Genomic DNA, 16426 nt, shown 5'->3' with positions numbered 1-16426 from the left:
TGCAATTTACTGCTCAGAAGAGAAATTCCGTGCTGTTCATGAATCATAACATTCCTTTTATGCATACTCCTCACAAGCAGTATCGGGAAGAAGAGCAGTAATGCTGTGGGAATACCAGTGTCTCCAAGTCCTTCATCCAAACTAGAGTATCCTGGAATTTCCCGACCTAGCTGGCACAATCACCACATGGATAGTAGTAGCATTAAGAAGGCCTGCTTGAGCTTTCTCAGGGCAAAGAGGAATATACAGCACTGTCACTGAAACCTTTATTCTACGAAATCTATGAGAGAAAGAGTGTGGCTGGTGTTTTCAAATCTAGAATCCCACCTTCTGTTCCCATGCATCCTTGTTCCACTTGCTGCTCATACTGAGAACATAGGGACTTCAAAATCTTCAACCTGGCCCATGATTCCTGCTCATTTCACCTTGGATTCACAGCCTTACATCCCAACTTACTCCAAATGCTGTCAGTCCATCCCTTCCTTAACTATGATCTTCTTTGACTCACTTCAATCCTCCAACCTACAAAAAATTCCAGTCTACTTTTGAACCTCATCCTTGGTCACCTTCTGAAGTTTCTCCAGTTTCTTCAATGCCTGGATCTTTACCTTCCCTGTAAAATGCCTTGATTTGTAGTGCAAAATTGACATTTTATATCTTCAAGTTGTTTTTCCATTGGGGAGAATAATATATAATGGAAAAAATTTCTTTGTGAATAACAAGTGAACAGGGAATAACGTAAGTGCTCCATTATGGTGGAGAAGAGGATTGTCCAATGTGGTTTGAAGTGCCACACACACCAACTGGCCTTGAGAGTTAACAAGAATTCCAAGTAAAAGCTCCAAGACCAGCCTCAGAGGGAGGAGTACCATCACTGAACCAAAGACTCCAGTCTGAGTTGTATAACCTGCTTTGTATTGTATAAATTGGATCAGCTCAAAGCAAGTTCCAAACATTAGTTAATTCACCTGTTCTTCTTTTGGACAGTGCATTGCTACCTGCTGGCTCACATATGCCACAGTGAATCCACTGGAGTCCAGTCTGAACTAAGGAACTGCTAATGAATTAACTGGAGCTTCTGAAGGGTTAGAGTTTTCCATTATTCTATTTTCTGATATTTTTGAAATGTCAAGTCTCTTATTTCTCAACAAACATTCTGAGACTTATATCACCAAGTATGTTGACATTTTAAAATAAATTCCATCAGAAGAAGTGTTTCCTGTGAAACTGTGAATTAAAGACATTGATATTACACACACTTTACCATGTGACTTTAAATTAAATGGTGTAAGAGTGGTTTGTCCAGTTTGCTTCCCTCTGGAGTCAGGCCAGCATGGAATATTATAGTTGCAATGTGTACAAAGCCCTCCCTCATGTCAGACAAATGTCAGTCAATTACTTCCCAAACTGATTGCTCACTTTTCCCACAGTGTCTAATCAGCCAGTACCAATCATTGTCAGCCAGACAAGCTGTTTACTTCTCCTGTGGACTCATTCCTTTGTCAATCTGATATTTCATAAAATGTGTTGTATATTAGAACTAAATCTAGGCAAAATAATAAATATTTATGTATCTATTCATTAGACGAGAAATAAATTATTTGTCACATTCCAGAGACTTAATGCATAATCCAGCCTGGCACTTTAGTGTACCACTGAGAGCAAGCTGTATGGTTGGATCTCTCTGATGATTAACAACTTCATTGGTTGTAGAGGACATTGGGATATGATTACAATTTGAAATGAGATGCACTGAATAAATTCAAGTTCTTTTACTCAGCAGATAGGGGAGACACAAGTTAAAGTGGGAGGGAGGACCCTTACCCAGATTATGAGCTGATTGTGATACATGTGAAATCCTGTAAGAGATTTCATCCTGGAACTGATTTAGTGATGAGGAAACAGAGAGAGAGAAAATGACACAGTATGGCCAAAAAAATTCAGAATTTTTGGAGCAGGTAATGGGTGGAATAGATGTTAACAAAGTAGCCCTGTCTGCACTCTCAATTTGACCTAATCCCATGGCATTCTTTCAAAGAAGATTTGGATATTCTTCTTTGTGTCCTTGCGAACACTATTTATCCTGCAACCAATATATCTCAGCAGATCATGTGGGACCTTGCTATCCATAAATTGGCTACTGTGTTTCCCAAAAAATACAACAGTGACACTTCAGAAGGACTACTTTGTCTGTAAAACATTTTTGGGATGCCCTTAAGTGGAGAAAGGTGTTATATTAATTATGCAGATGACACTTGCATATACAGTACACACATTTAGAGGCTGAACTCCACATCATTAGCGTCTCATTTAATGAAGCGTATGAGAGAATGGACCTTAGATGAGACATCTGTAAAACCAAGGTCTTTTCTCAACCTTCACTCCCACCAATGAAAAACACCCTTCATACCAAGAAAGATAAACCATAAGACCCTGGAAAATGTAGTACACTTCCCATATCTCAGGAGTCAAGGCAGAAATAATAATGAGATTCATCATTATCTCCAGTGCACCAGCACAGCCTTTGCCTGCCTTGAGGAAAAAGTATTTGAAGATATCAAACCCAGCACAAAGTCTATGAGTAGGAGGAATCCATGCCCTTCCATATGGTTTGGAAATATTAATTACCTATAGCAGGCACTTCAAGGCATTGGAGAGACCACCAACTCTGGTCCTGCAAACTCTCCAAATCCACAAACAGGATAAGTGAACTGGCATTAGCATCCTCTGTCAACATTCCCAGCGACAATCTAATTACACATATCCAGCTTTGAGGGATGGGCCACATCCTCACACGCCCAACATTAAATGCCCAAAACAAGCTCTCGACCCAAAGCTCTGTGACAGAAAGAAACTACTGGAGGATAGAGGAAGCAATTTAAGGATGTTCTCAAAATCACCTTGAAAAATATATCCACAATGACTCATAGCAATCCCTGACCTATGATTTCTCAAAATTCAGAAGGAATATTCACAGTGGTACTGAGTATTCTGAGACCCTTCATCAGAAACATGTAAATGCCAAGATAAAAATAGGAGCATACTTACAAACATATGAATTAGGAGGTAAAATAAGCCAGTCAACTCATCAAGCTTGTTCCACCATTTAATAAAATCACGGCTAATTTGATTGTAACCTCAATTCTGCTTCCTGTCCACCCACCTCATTGCTTATCACAAATCTTGGTACCTCTAAAAAAAATTAAAAAATTCTACTTTGAGGAAGAGTTCTAAAAATTCAAAACCCTCTTAAGAGAAAACATTTTGCCTCATCTCTATCTTAAATGAGCAACCCCTTTTTCTTTAAGAGTGATCTCTAATTCTAGAATTTCCCTCAAGAAGAAACAACTTCTCCACATTCACCCTGCCATGACCACCCCCCAGGATCTTTTATGTTTCAATTATGTCCCTCTCACTCTTCTAAATTCCAGTGTTTATAATTTAGCTTGTCCAACCCTTTTTCACAAGACAACCCACTCATTCCTTCTGAAGAGCTTTCAGTGCAAAACATCATTCCTTATATAAGGAGACCAATACTGCACATAGTTCTCCAGATGCGGTCTCAACAATACTCTGTATAACTGAAGGTTGACATCCCTATTTATGTATTCATTTCCCCGAGCAATAAATGGCAACATTCTGTTAACTTTCTTAATTACTTACTGCAAAGCATTCTCGCCTTTTGAGAATCATGGACTAGGTCACCTAGATTCTCTGCACCTCATAGTACTACAATTTCTCATTATTTATGCTCCATTTTTATTTTTCCTATCAAATTGGACAATTTCGCATCTTCCTGCATTTTATTCCATATTCCAGATCTTTGAACACTTTCTCAAACTTTCTATCACCTTGTAGTCTCCCCATGTCCTCTGCATAAATTATTTTCTGAATTACCTTTATGTCATCAGCAAATTTAGCAACTATACCTTCAGTGCCTTCATCCAAGTTATTTATATAAATTGTAAGAAGTTGAGGCCTTAGCACTAATCCCTGTGACACATCACTCATTACAACTTACCAACTAGAAAATTATGCACCTTTGAGAAAGTGCCACCCAATTATGCCTTCTCCATTTCCTGTAAGCCAACCAAGTTTCTATCCATGCTTACTTGTTACTTGCTATATAAAGAGCTTTCATTTTCCGCGATAACCTTTGATGTGGCCCCTCCTCAAATGCCTTCTGGTAATCTAACTCTAGTACGTCCACTAATTTCCCTTTACCTTCAGCATATCAGTGATTGGTGGACTTGGTGGGCCAAAGGACCTGTTTCTGTGCTGGATCTCTCTGACTTCTTCAAAGCACTCCCATAAATTAGTCAGGCATAATTTCACTCTTACAAACTGTGTGATTTTGCCTCCTTACCCTTAATTTTTACAAATACTCTGCTATAATATCTTTATAAGTACTTTTCATTTTTCCCATGACAGATTTCAAGAGGACTAGAATATAAAAGCAAGGATGTACTGCTGAGGCTTTATAAGGCATTGGTCAGACTGTATTTGGAATACTGTGAGCAATTTTGGGCATTGTATCTAAGAAAGGATGTGCTAGCCCTGTAGAGGGTCCAGAGGAGGTTCACAAGAATGATCCCAGGAATGAAAGTCTTAACATATGAGGAGCATTTGATGCCTCTGGGCCTGTACTTGATGGAGTTCTGAAGGATGGGGGGGGGAGGCGGGGGGCGGGTGGATTTCATTGAAACCTACAATGAGACCTCATTAAAACCTCTCACTAAAAGAGTGGACATGGATAGGATGCTTCCATTAGCAGGAGAGTCTAGGATCTGAGGGCACAGCCTCAGAATAAAGGGATGTCCCTTTAAAACAGATGAGGAATTTCTTCAGCCAGAAGGGGGTGAATCTGTGGAATTCATTGCCACAGAGGGCTGTGGAGGCCAAGTCATTGGGTATATTTAATGCAGCAATTGATAGGTTCTTGACTGGTAAGGGATTTAAGGGTTATTGGGAGAAGGCGGGAAAATGGGGTTGAAAAAATCAGCCAAATGGCCTAATTCTGCTCCTTTTCTTATGGTCTTATGGATAGATGTTAAACTGGCTGGTACCACCACCCATTGTAACCACCCACCCACACTTTCACGCACCTCTTGACCCACCTGCATCAGAGTCTATAGGTTCTACACTGGTCCCACCAGAACTGGAAATGGAAGCAAGTCATCCTTGACTCCAATGGACTGCTCAACAGAAGTACACCTTTCCTTCTTTAACAGGCACACAACTAATAAGCTTTAGAATCATTACCCTGCTGCATTTATTGAAGGTAGTATGGAATACGAAAGTATGGAAGTTTTACAGCAATTTTACGGGGTGCCAGTGAGAAGGCACTTGAAGTACTGTATATAATTTTGGTCTCTTATTTAAAGAAGGATGTATGTGCATTGGAGATAGTTCAGAGGTGATTCAGTATGTTGATTCCTGGGATGAAAGGTTTAATGTGTGAAGGGAGGTTGGGCAGGGAGATCTATACCTATTGGAATATAAAAGAATGAAAGGTGATATTATTAAAATATGTAAGATTTTAATGAAGGGTCCTTGAACTGAAATTTTGGAACACTTCCTTAAAGGCAATGACCTGACTCTGTTTCTCTTTCCAGAGATGCTGCCTGACCTGCTGAGCTACTTTCTATCACTTTCTTAACAGCATTTTCTGTTATTTCATATTTCCAGCATTTGAGTTTTTTAAAATTTTCATTTACTGTCGAATTCAACGCCACTTCTCAGAAATGCCCACCTTGAAGCACTGCTCATCTCTCCAATAGGATTTCTCTGACTCTTTTGCCTTGTTCCCTTCTTGTCTACGATAAGGTGTTGACCAAAATTCACTTCCACAGCCACATCTCTTTCTTCTGTAAACATCTCCAGCTGCAACTCTCCATGTGGATTCCGACTGAAATTGCACCCTTTATAATTTGGATCCATCCAAGATCAAAGGTATATTCAAATTACCGGATGTTTCTCAGGGCACTATTCTCATTGCATTCTGAGATCCAGGTTTAATACCATACATTGGTATGTGTATGCTCTTGTCTTGCTCTGGAATTATACTGACTCAGTCTATCTCAAGTCCCGGTGCATTTGATACTGCAACACACTTTTCCTCCTTCTTTTCAGATGTCAAAGACTACAAACTTCAATTGCTCTTGAATTAAAATATTTTTACATAACTTTCTCCTCAGGCACTTTCCTCTGATCCCATTCCACCCCCTCCCACCCCACCACATTTTCACTCTTGTTTCCAAGCGATCAGTTCTCAGCAAAGGCCTCAGCTTCATCTCTATCTTAATGAATTCCAAGCCCAGTAAGACCCAAGCTCTTCTTCTGCTGTCTAAACCTCTGTGCCCATTTCATTAGCTTGGAGTCTTCATCCCAGACTGTTGATCCTTTCTCCCCAGTCCAAAATTCCAGGTCCACTTGGACCCCTGCCTCTCTAGACCAGTTCTGATGAAGTCCTCAACCCAATATCTGCTGATCATTTTCTGCTTTTATTCCAAATTGCCAACACCTTCATTGTTTTTTGATTTTCATGAGATTCTGAGGGTTACTGGCAGGGTGGATGCCGAGGGGCCGTTCCCCCTAGTGCAGGTGTCTGGAACGACTGGGGCAAATTTTCAGAATAAGGGGGTCAAACAGAGGTCCTGAAAGAACTCGGCCAGCCAAGCAACAACTATGGGGAGGGGCCCCAGTCGAAACGTTTCTGGTCCATTTAAGAATAAGGGGGGGGGGGGGGGGTGGTGTCACCCATTTAATAGAGCCAGGAGGAAGGATTTCTTTTCTCAAAGGGTGGCCGTCTCCAACCCAGGGAGCTGTGGAGGCGGAGCCTGGGAGGAGACTGACAGTGTTGAGAAAGTGGTGTCGGGGATAAGATTGGCTCAGATGGTATCTCAGCTAGCAGGCTCCAGGGGCCGGCTGCTCTCCCCCTGACCGTGGTCCTTCAGCTCCTGTTCGGCGTCACTGGGCCCGGATTCCTGCTCCTGGGGAGGGGGGGAGGGGGGGGGGGGAGGGGGGGGGGGAGGGGGGGAGGGGGGGGGGGGAGGGGGGGAGGGGGGGGGGGGAGGGGGGGGGGGGGGGGGGGAGGGGGGGAGGGAGGGGGGGAGGGGGGGAGGGAGGGGGGGAGGGGGGGAGGGAGGGGGGGAGGGGGGGAGGGAGGGGGGGAGGGGGGGAGGGGGGGAGGGAGGGAGGGGGGGGTCACTCTGATGCAGGACTGATATCCCAATCCAGAATCCCAATCCATGAGGTTATCTCTCATGATCCCCGTCATCTGCAAACGGCAATTGATGAGGAAAGGATGTCTCCCTGAGTGTCCCGAGCCAGATTGAACCGACCACCAGTCTCTTCTCCCACCAACTGAACGACGGCGACATGACGGGTGGGGGGAGGGGGGGGAAGAAGCGCCTCCTCGCTCCGCGCATGCGCAGCATCAGGGAACCTTTGTGCGCGATGACGCAGCGCATCCTGACGTCAGCGCGTATGTGCGGCGAGCGAGAGACGGACGTGGCAGCGACAGGGGAGACGCCGAGAGAGGCCTTGGGCAGGCGGTAGGTGGCCGGGGAGTGGTCCGGGGCCGAGGGTTAGATCCACTGTTGGTGCCAGTGGCACCGAATTTGGCCTCTGTGTGTGTGTGTGGCTAAGGCTCTCTGCCCGGGGTTAGCGGTGAATGGGCCGAGGCAGGCGGCTGGTAGCCGGGGCTCGGCCGGAGGTAGGCGGTTAGTCACCCGGGCCGGGCCCGGGGTAAGCAGCAAGTAGGCGAGGGCTGGCGGGGGATCCGTCCCACAGGTGTGTCTCCGATCGGAGGCCTGCACTCTCCTCCGCCCGGGGGTTTCGGTGCAACAGGCCCCGAGCTTACGGCCTGGCCTCCTCTGCCCCAAGGCCGAGGTTTGGGCCTGGAAGGGCTTGTGAATTGTATCGGGCAGTAGCCGGATCTTTTGCTGCTTCCTCTGTGTTTCGGTGCTTCTCCGCTGTCCAGTCCGCCCCAGAGTCTGCCCGATTCCTGGACAGACGTTGGTACTCCGCTCCCCCGTTTAACCCACTTCACTGTGTGATGTGCCCTGGGCTCAGGCCATTGGCTGCAGTGAAATAATAGACAGAGTTTTGCAGCATCTTTCAGGACCTCGGGGTTTGCCAGTTGGGAGTGTGGTCACTCCTCAATTTACATCTTTGGTTGAGGATTGAATACTGGTGGGAGCTCTGGAGAGAACTTATTAGCGCTTCTTCAAAATACTACCTTTTGCATTAAACTGAGAGATGAGTTGATCTCACATCCAAAAGAAGGCACATCTAGCAGCAGCGTGGTGCTACTCCAGAACGCGTAGTGTACTTTGGCGTTGTTTTGGAGTGTTAGGCTGGAGTTAGTGATCAACTCCTTTTTATTAACTCAAGGTCAGCATTTATTGCTCATCTCTAATTGTTCTTGAGAAATGATGGTGAGTCATCACCTTGTACTGCAGCAATTTTCTGGTGGAAGTACTCCTGAGGTGGAACTTGAATCCAAAAATTTTCTCTCAGGTGTGGGAGTTATCCTCCAATCATTGCAAGCACCACCTCTAGAAATGCAAATTTTGGTTTAACGTGCTTTATTTTTGTTTCGTATTTGTTTAAAGATGCTTGTTCCTGGTTGCAGTACTTCTCTTCTGGTTGTTAAATTGGTACCATGGTTTGGAGTACTGAGAGTTTTAAGGTTGTGGTACATCAGCTGGTGATTTCTGTTGCCATGCTGGTACATTGAGTTGCAGTGCATCCAAGTATTGCCTGTTGGAGAATTTGTTGAAATACATGTGGTATGTTCACCTTTCTCACTAAACTAGAATCAAGCCAAGATTAGTGATAGTGTAACTTAACAATTTTGATCACACCCTATCAGCACACTTAACCTGTAAGTTGCAAATGTCTCATGTGCATATTTCAGCGTGAATTTCTTGTCATTGCCAGTGACTGGTTGGAGCATGTGGAGGAAAACTTACCTACTACTTTAGTGAATGTTGATTTCGGACTTCTGCACCATTGTTAGATCACTGTTTTATATCAGTGTCCCCAGGCTTGTTTTGATGATTATTTCTTCTCTGACCTGAAGTTGTGGCTCAATCTAAGCTGTGTAGCTTCACATTCTTTACCACTTAGTTTTCATCCCTTTTAGTAGAATCATAAAGGGCATGCATTATTGTGTTGTAGCCTATTATGAATGAATTTATTGATGCAGTTATTTTCCCTTCATTTATCAAATTTCCTTTTGAAAATAGCTATTTAGTCTTCTTCCTCTGCCTTTTCAGGCACCACATCTGAAATCTCTGTTTAGAGTCTTTTGCATTTTCAGCTAACCTTGATAGCTTACCTTTACTCTGATGTATTGTTTGTACATACCTTGCTCTCTATACATGCCTTAGTTGGGTAATTCAAAGCTAATTTCAACAACTTTCTCACAGGCTTCCTGACCTAATTTCATCAGCTTTTCCCACATTATGTCACATATTAACTTTTAACCAATCACTGCTGACTATCTTGACACACATCAGTTATTTGTCCTAGAACATGGTGGTCTTATGTTAATATAGTTGCATTGCATCCTGCATTAACTACCTTTAGCTCTTCATTTCTACGCATTCCTTTATGGTTAGTGACAGCTTTCCAGTTGACGCATGCTGTGTTATGAAATTCTAAACTTTGCTTTCTTCACACCTTTTCTGCTCATCCAAGTTGCCATTGTGTTTCTCTGAATACTCGATAGTGAAAGCCTCCTGTTTTAGAAGTTGTCTAATTTGTTTTTTTAATGACTTCATGAACCAAGTTATTAATTTTGAGTACATATCTGAGAATGTAATTTAAAATCTATGTATCTGCAGTTAAGCAAATGGGACTTTAGAACAGTGTTGAAATAAGTTATAATTTGTTGCCTTGTCTTGATCATGTGAAAGATGAGCACAGTCCATGAACTCAGTTTCTCATATGGATTATCAGAAATGCCTAATTGCAGGTGCAGCTGATAGCTGTGTGCCCTCAGTGTGTTCAACAGTGAAACATGAGAAGTTGCAATAAAACTTGCTTGAACAAGTTTTGTTTCAAATCCCACTGAATTCAGCCTGCAAAGAGTGAGGTGATTTTAGTTGATTGTCCAGTGAAGAAAGATTAATTTTCACTTATAATTGCACACCAGAAGTATTAGCATTATTTTTGTGATATTGCTGTTCTGTCTCTGGTTTACTACTTCAGTCAGTCAGTTATTGAGCAGTTGCATTTATGGGAAATCAAGCAAGCTTGGCCTATTTGAATTTTATAAGAATAAAAAATTTCATTAACAGATGCAAGATCCTGAAAGGGAATGGCAAGACTGCATTTGGAGTACTGCCTACAGTTTTAGTCTCCATGTTTAAGGATGAATATCCTGTTCTTTGGGAGCACTGTAGAGAGATTCACTAGGATCCGTGGGTTGAAGGGATGAATATATGAAGAGAGTTTGAGTGGGCTGGATCGTATTGAAGTTTAGAAGAATGAAAAGTGATCTAAATGAAATATTAAATTTTGAGGAGAATTAACAGGTGCATGCAAGATAATGATTCCATTAGTGGAGATGTTTAGAACTAGGCATAGTTTCAGAATAAGGGGTCATCCATTTAAGAGGTGATGAGAAGGAATTTTTTTTTTGAGGATTGTGGATCTTTGGAAATCTCTATCCAAGACGCTGTTGAGGCAGATTCATTGAAATTATTCAAATGTGACAGACACTTAAAATGTAAGGGAGATGAGGGGTTTGGGGAGAGAGCATGAAAATGGCATTGAAGCCAAGACTGATCAACTGTGATCTTATTGAACAGAGGAGGAGGCTGGAGGATGATAAGCCTACTTGTGCTTTTTGTTATTCTGAAGTATTTTCTTTCTGTTGACTTTTTGACTTCCACTAATATCTCCTTTCTGGATTCTTTTTTCCCCCAATCAAGCTGCTTTCTCTACCACTGTTTCTGTTTAATATTATGGTCTTAGCCTTTCCTACCATCACTGCTGTCTGTATTTGGTGTGACATGAAATTGCGTTACGGCTTGAAGTACTAATTTATGTACCCATTACGCAAACTTATATTCTTGTATCTTTGTGAATTTAACATATTAAAAAGACTAATTGTAGTGGGCACAGAACCTTTTCTGCTGGGGAATTTTTTAAAAAAAGGGCAATAATTAAAAGTTAGAGCTCATCCACTTAGAAGGGGATTCAGAAAGTATTTTTTAATGAAGGCCGACGCATTTGAAATTCCCTCCCACAAAAGTGGGTCTGTGATATTTGGAGCTTTAAGGATGGGTCAATACTTTTGTTGCATATCCAGGGATGTTGAACTATGATGAATTAAACATACATTAGCACAATAGTAATTGGAGGCTGGTAGAGCTTCTGAATGGCTTCTTTTTGTTTTCTGTCAGTGATCCCTATTTGGTAATCTAGACTTCTGGTAAATGGATGAACTTCATTTTGAAATGTTGCAGTGACTACACTTCGCTCTATCGTTTAATGTTTTTGTTTCCAGATATACAGGATATTGCTGTTTCTTTATCCTTTTGCATAGCTGAGAAATTTGTCTTCAGTTCAATGTGTCTGTGGAATGCAAATTAAGAGTTCTTCAGAAATAAAAATGTTAAGATCATAATTGAACTTATGAAGAGTTGGGTGGGGGGGGTTGGTGTGGATAATGTTCTCAGTGGATCAGTAAACTTTGAATATTTGGTTTGGAATGTGATAATGTTCTGAAGTTTCATTCATGACAACAAACTGTTACCTTAGGCCATTGTGTAATTTGGGAGTTTGAGATTATGTTAGTACTCTAGTTGTCAGCTGCAGCTCGACAACCTGGTGTAAGAGGTTTCTATATGGAGCAGTGAGTTTATCCACCATGAGTAAGATTATCTTATGGGGGACATGTCGGTGCTTCCTGGTTTACCATTCCTTTGCTTGCCATTGGGCTGAACCTTTTCCCTTGACTCTTGGGCAGTCCTTTGGGAAGGCTCTGTCTTCATCTTCATCAAAACTTCCGTTGTACTTGTAAAAATGCCTGAGCGTGAGTTTCTGCAGTCTCAGATAATGTATTTGCAAAACCTTGGAGCTGCTGATTTCCACAGGCAGGAGTAACTTTGATTAAGATTGAATTGCATACTGCAGCAGGTTATCATCATTTTATGGGAGTTGATCTCTGAAATTTGTTTTATTGGTTAACATACTTGCTGGAAACAAAGCAAGTTATTTTTGGATACAGTTGTCAAGCTCCTTACTATAGCAGTTGTACTAAATTTTTGAGGCTGTGGATTCCAGTCAGCTTTGTCTTGGACTCTTCCCCTCCAACAGTGACAGTGTTCCAGTGGTTAAAATTGAAGTATAATATGAGAGAGTGTGAACCTGTGGCTTGGGATTCTTGAATTGAAGAAGTGTATGCACATGAGTTTGGCGCTGTAGTTTGATATGCTGTTACTTCTACCTGTTCAAGCCACACTGCCAGACAGCATGTCCTGCTCAAAACATTCAAATCGTCTTAATCCATCATTTGCTGAAACTGGCTTTAGGATCATTCCACTCTGCTCACCATCAGCAAAAGTAATGTGGCTAAACTACACTTCCAGTACTGCCTCTCTGTAAACAATAGTCTCTCATTGCTTAGTGATACACTATTTGAAAGTAAGAGATCACTCATTTGAGTCAGAATTGAGATTTTTTTTTTTGAGGGTTGTGAGTCTTTGAAGCTTTTCTTCAAAGAGGAGCCAAAGGAGATCCTTCGAAAATTTTTGAGGTAGATTCTTGATAAGTAAAGGGGAGAAAGGTTACTGGGAAAGGAAGTGCAGAGTTGAGGATATGTAGTTAATGTGCTGACATGAGAACCTTGCACTTTGTCACCGTCTCTGGGAAATATTTTGTCAGAGTTGTTATCGGGCCTTGCTCAGATACAACGGTGGGCCATTTCCGATCATGATTTGTTCAAGGCCTTCTGTGTATCTTTTTTTGGAGGGTTTGACAGTGGAAGAGAGGTGGTTGGGGGTGAATGCACTGATCAACTCCCTATTGTCCACCTTGGATACCACAATCTCTAGTCCTGCATCAGAGAAAGTGATTTATGTCTGTGTCTATCTAGGCAATTTTGATTCCAGTTAAACCTAAGCCTTTTCACTGCTTTGTCACAGTTGCCATTGAGAATCATTTCCTTAAGTCATGAGGGGACGTGGTATTTGTGGATTTCTTAAGAGAAGTGACATACTGGATAAATGTTTCATAACCTATAGATAGAACTTTAAAATCTTAACATATTTCTGTCCTAAAAGAATTTTCTCCAATAGTTTGAGTATGGAGGGGCCAAAAGTTGATAGAGCTTGGTGATCTGCACCAAGCTCTGTCTGCATCCTAGAATACTGAATGAGGTGGCCATGGAAAGAGTAGATGCACTGGTTATCATCTTCCAAAATTTTACTTGGTTCCTGCAGATTGGAGAGGGCAAATGTAACACTTAAAGATGTGGTCAATAGTCTATAAAGAACAATTGAACAGGGTTGGACAAAGTCAATATGTACAAGTGAAAGGGAAATAGTGTTTGACTAAGCTATTTTTTTTGAGTATTTTAGTTGTAGAATAGATAAAGTGCAGGCAGATATAGTGTATTTGCATTTTGAGAAGGACTTTAAAGTTCCAGGTAAGAAGAGGTAGTGTGCAAAATTAACGTGGGATAGGGGTAATATGCTGGCATGGACTGATGATTCTTTCACAGATATGAAAGAGGGTAGGATTGAGTCTTGTAGACTGGCAGGCAGTGGTTAATAGGATCAGTGCTTGGGTCCCAGCTGTCTGAAATACATATCAATGACTTGGATGAAGGATTCTAATATTTCTGTTTGCCAATGACACAAAGCAAGGTGCAAAGAAGCTTCAAGGCAACTTGGATGAGCTGAGTGAGTAGACAAATATGATAGGCATCATACAGTATGGATGCATATGAAGTTATGTACTTCAACAGGAAAAGCAGAAGGGCAGAGCATTATTTTAATGGTGATAATTAGGGAATATTGATGAGCAAAGGCACCTGGATGGCTTAGTCTACTACTGAGTTTTGACACTTGGTGAGCGGGTGTATTTGAAAAGCGGCTCAATTTCAAAAGTACCACATACAACAGAAGTACAAAATACAACAGAAAAGTACAGTAGATACATTAGGGACATTTAAGAGACTCTTATAGACATGAATGATAGAGAAATGTGGGGCGATTATGGGAGGGAAGGGTTAGATAGATCTTAGAGCAGGATAAAATGTCAGCACAACATTGTGGGCTGCAGGGCCTATACTGTGCTGTAGTGTTCTATGTTCTAATTATTTTCAATTTCAGCATCTTGTGGCTGATCCCTGAATCTTCTGCCAAAGCTAATCTGAAGTTTTCTTATTTTTTTGGTACCATTGTATGAAAGTAATGCTGAAGCAACAATTAATCAAAATACCATAATTGATTAATTGCAAATATTTCACCGTCCTTAATAATACCATTGTTTTTTTTTCTGTTCTGTTGTGCAGCAAGATTCGATTTCACTTTCATAAATACTGCAGGATATGAAACAATGCAAGCCAAGGGTTTATTTGCTTCTGCTGTCTGCAGCATATTGATAAATTACTTCTTTTCACCCAACATATTAGGATTTTTCAGATCTGAAAATCAAGTCAGTTTTTTAAGATGTGAATTGCTCCCCTACAAAATACCTGATCAGAATAACAATATAGCTTTGTCATAAAATTCTTTGATAGTTGTGGAAGCCACCTTATGCCAGTGTAATTTAAAGATGAATTACCTTTTGGAACTTGCACATAATTACCAAGACCAATCTTTTCTGTATCAGGTATAAGCAATCATCATGCAAAATCTATTACTTTGTCTTAAAAGAGCAATAATATTGTCAAGAAATGATTCTCGGATACTATTAGAATATGGAGACTTGCCATTGTGTTCATAGCTGAATGTTTGGCAACCTTTTCTGCTTCCTTGTTGGAAAGCTGTTACAAGTCAGGAGGGAGACAATGGTAGGGCAGCTCTTGTCTGTGTGCTAAGGGGACTGAAGGGAAGTACTTGTTAATGTGGGTTAAGCAACCAGTCTAGACAGATTTGGAACAGACATGTACATGCAATATGTACATATTAATTCATCTCCTTTTCAGTTCTGACCTGAAACATTGGTGGTGTTATTCTTTGCACAGATGCAGCCTGACCTGCTGAGTATTTCCATCACTATCTGTTTTTGTTTCAGATTTTCAACATCTGCAGTTTTTTTTGATTTTTATCATGCATTCAATCTGACTGAAAAAAAATTATCATATTTTTGTTCTCATTTAAGCTGTTTAATCCTGTTCCAGAGTTATCACTTTTGTATTGTGACTTGGCTGACAAAGATGGCACAATATATGCTATATACCTACCATTCCCAGACTCTTTCTATCTTGTTAATAATACATTGCTGTTTGCCTCCTCTTTATCTGGCAGGAAGAGTCTGACTCAGGAACTGATAATATTATGGCGGCACTGTTTAAATTTAATTTCTGAATTAAAGTGCTGGTGAACAGTCATTGCAGAACCCTATCTGTAATCTATAACAGTGCACTGATTTGTCTATTTCTATCTATGTAAGATGACATTTGCCCTTCAGTCCATGAGAAACTGAGAACTTTTTTAGGGTGAACATGCACTTTGCCTATAATGAAAAATGCACAGAGTAGAATTTTGCAGAATGTAATGAGAATTTTGACCTGATGTGTTCTTTCTCTTCTAACTTCAGGTAACATCAGTTTGGGGATGAACTTGGCCAAATAAAGATGAATCAGCAGGGTCACATGGCATCTTATGGGCAGCCTCAGCCTGGTTACCAAGCGTACCAACAGTTTGCATATGACAACCAGCATATGACTGGTGTTCCACCCCCGCAATATGGACCATACAACGGACCTGTCCAGGGTTACCAACAAACTGCTGTGCCACAAGGTATATAATGAAATAAAACAAAACACAGTTGATGCAATGTAGAATAGTCATACAGCATGGAAACAGGCCCTTTGGCTCAACTTGTCCACACCCACCAAAGTGCCCACCTGAGCTAGTCCCATTTGCCTACATTTGGCCCATATCCCTCTAAACATTTCCTATTCAAATAACTGTCCAAATATTTTTGAACCCTTTAATTGTACTTGCCTCTATCACTTACTCTGGCAGATTGTTCTGCGTACTCACCACTCTCTGGGGAGGGGGGGGAGGTGAACTTGCGCTTGGGTTCTTTTCAAATTTTTTTCCTCTCACCTTAAACCTATGCTCTCTACTTCTAGGGTCCCCTACCCTGGGGGAAAAGGTCTGACCATGCATATTATTTATGTCCCTCATGATTTTATGTACCTCCACATGTTCACCCCTTGGCCTCCTAAGCT

General features: G+C 41.4%; 1 protein-coding gene across 1 annotated transcript in view; it reads left to right on the top strand.

The window, feature by feature from the left end:
- Positions 1-7432: 7432 nt before the first annotated feature.
- Positions 7433-16426, top strand: part of sec24c (SEC24 homolog C, COPII coat complex component) — a 55336-nt gene continuing 46342 nt past the window's right edge. The window contains exons 1-2 of the mRNA XM_052041594.1: positions 7433-7556; positions 15787-15989. Of these exons, the coding sequence (XP_051897554.1) occupies positions 15824-15989 (166 nt within the window). The 5' untranslated portion in view covers positions 7433-7556; positions 15787-15823. The remainder of the gene's footprint in view (positions 7557-15786; positions 15990-16426) is intronic.

This window comes from Pristis pectinata, chromosome 30 (assembly GCF_009764475.1).
Source record: "Pristis pectinata isolate sPriPec2 chromosome 30, sPriPec2.1.pri, whole genome shotgun sequence".
Classification (NCBI taxonomy): Eukaryota; Metazoa; Chordata; class Chondrichthyes; order Rhinopristiformes; family Pristidae; genus Pristis; species Pristis pectinata.
Note: the sequence above shows the minus strand (reverse complement) of the source record. Positions and strands in the feature narration are given on the sequence as shown.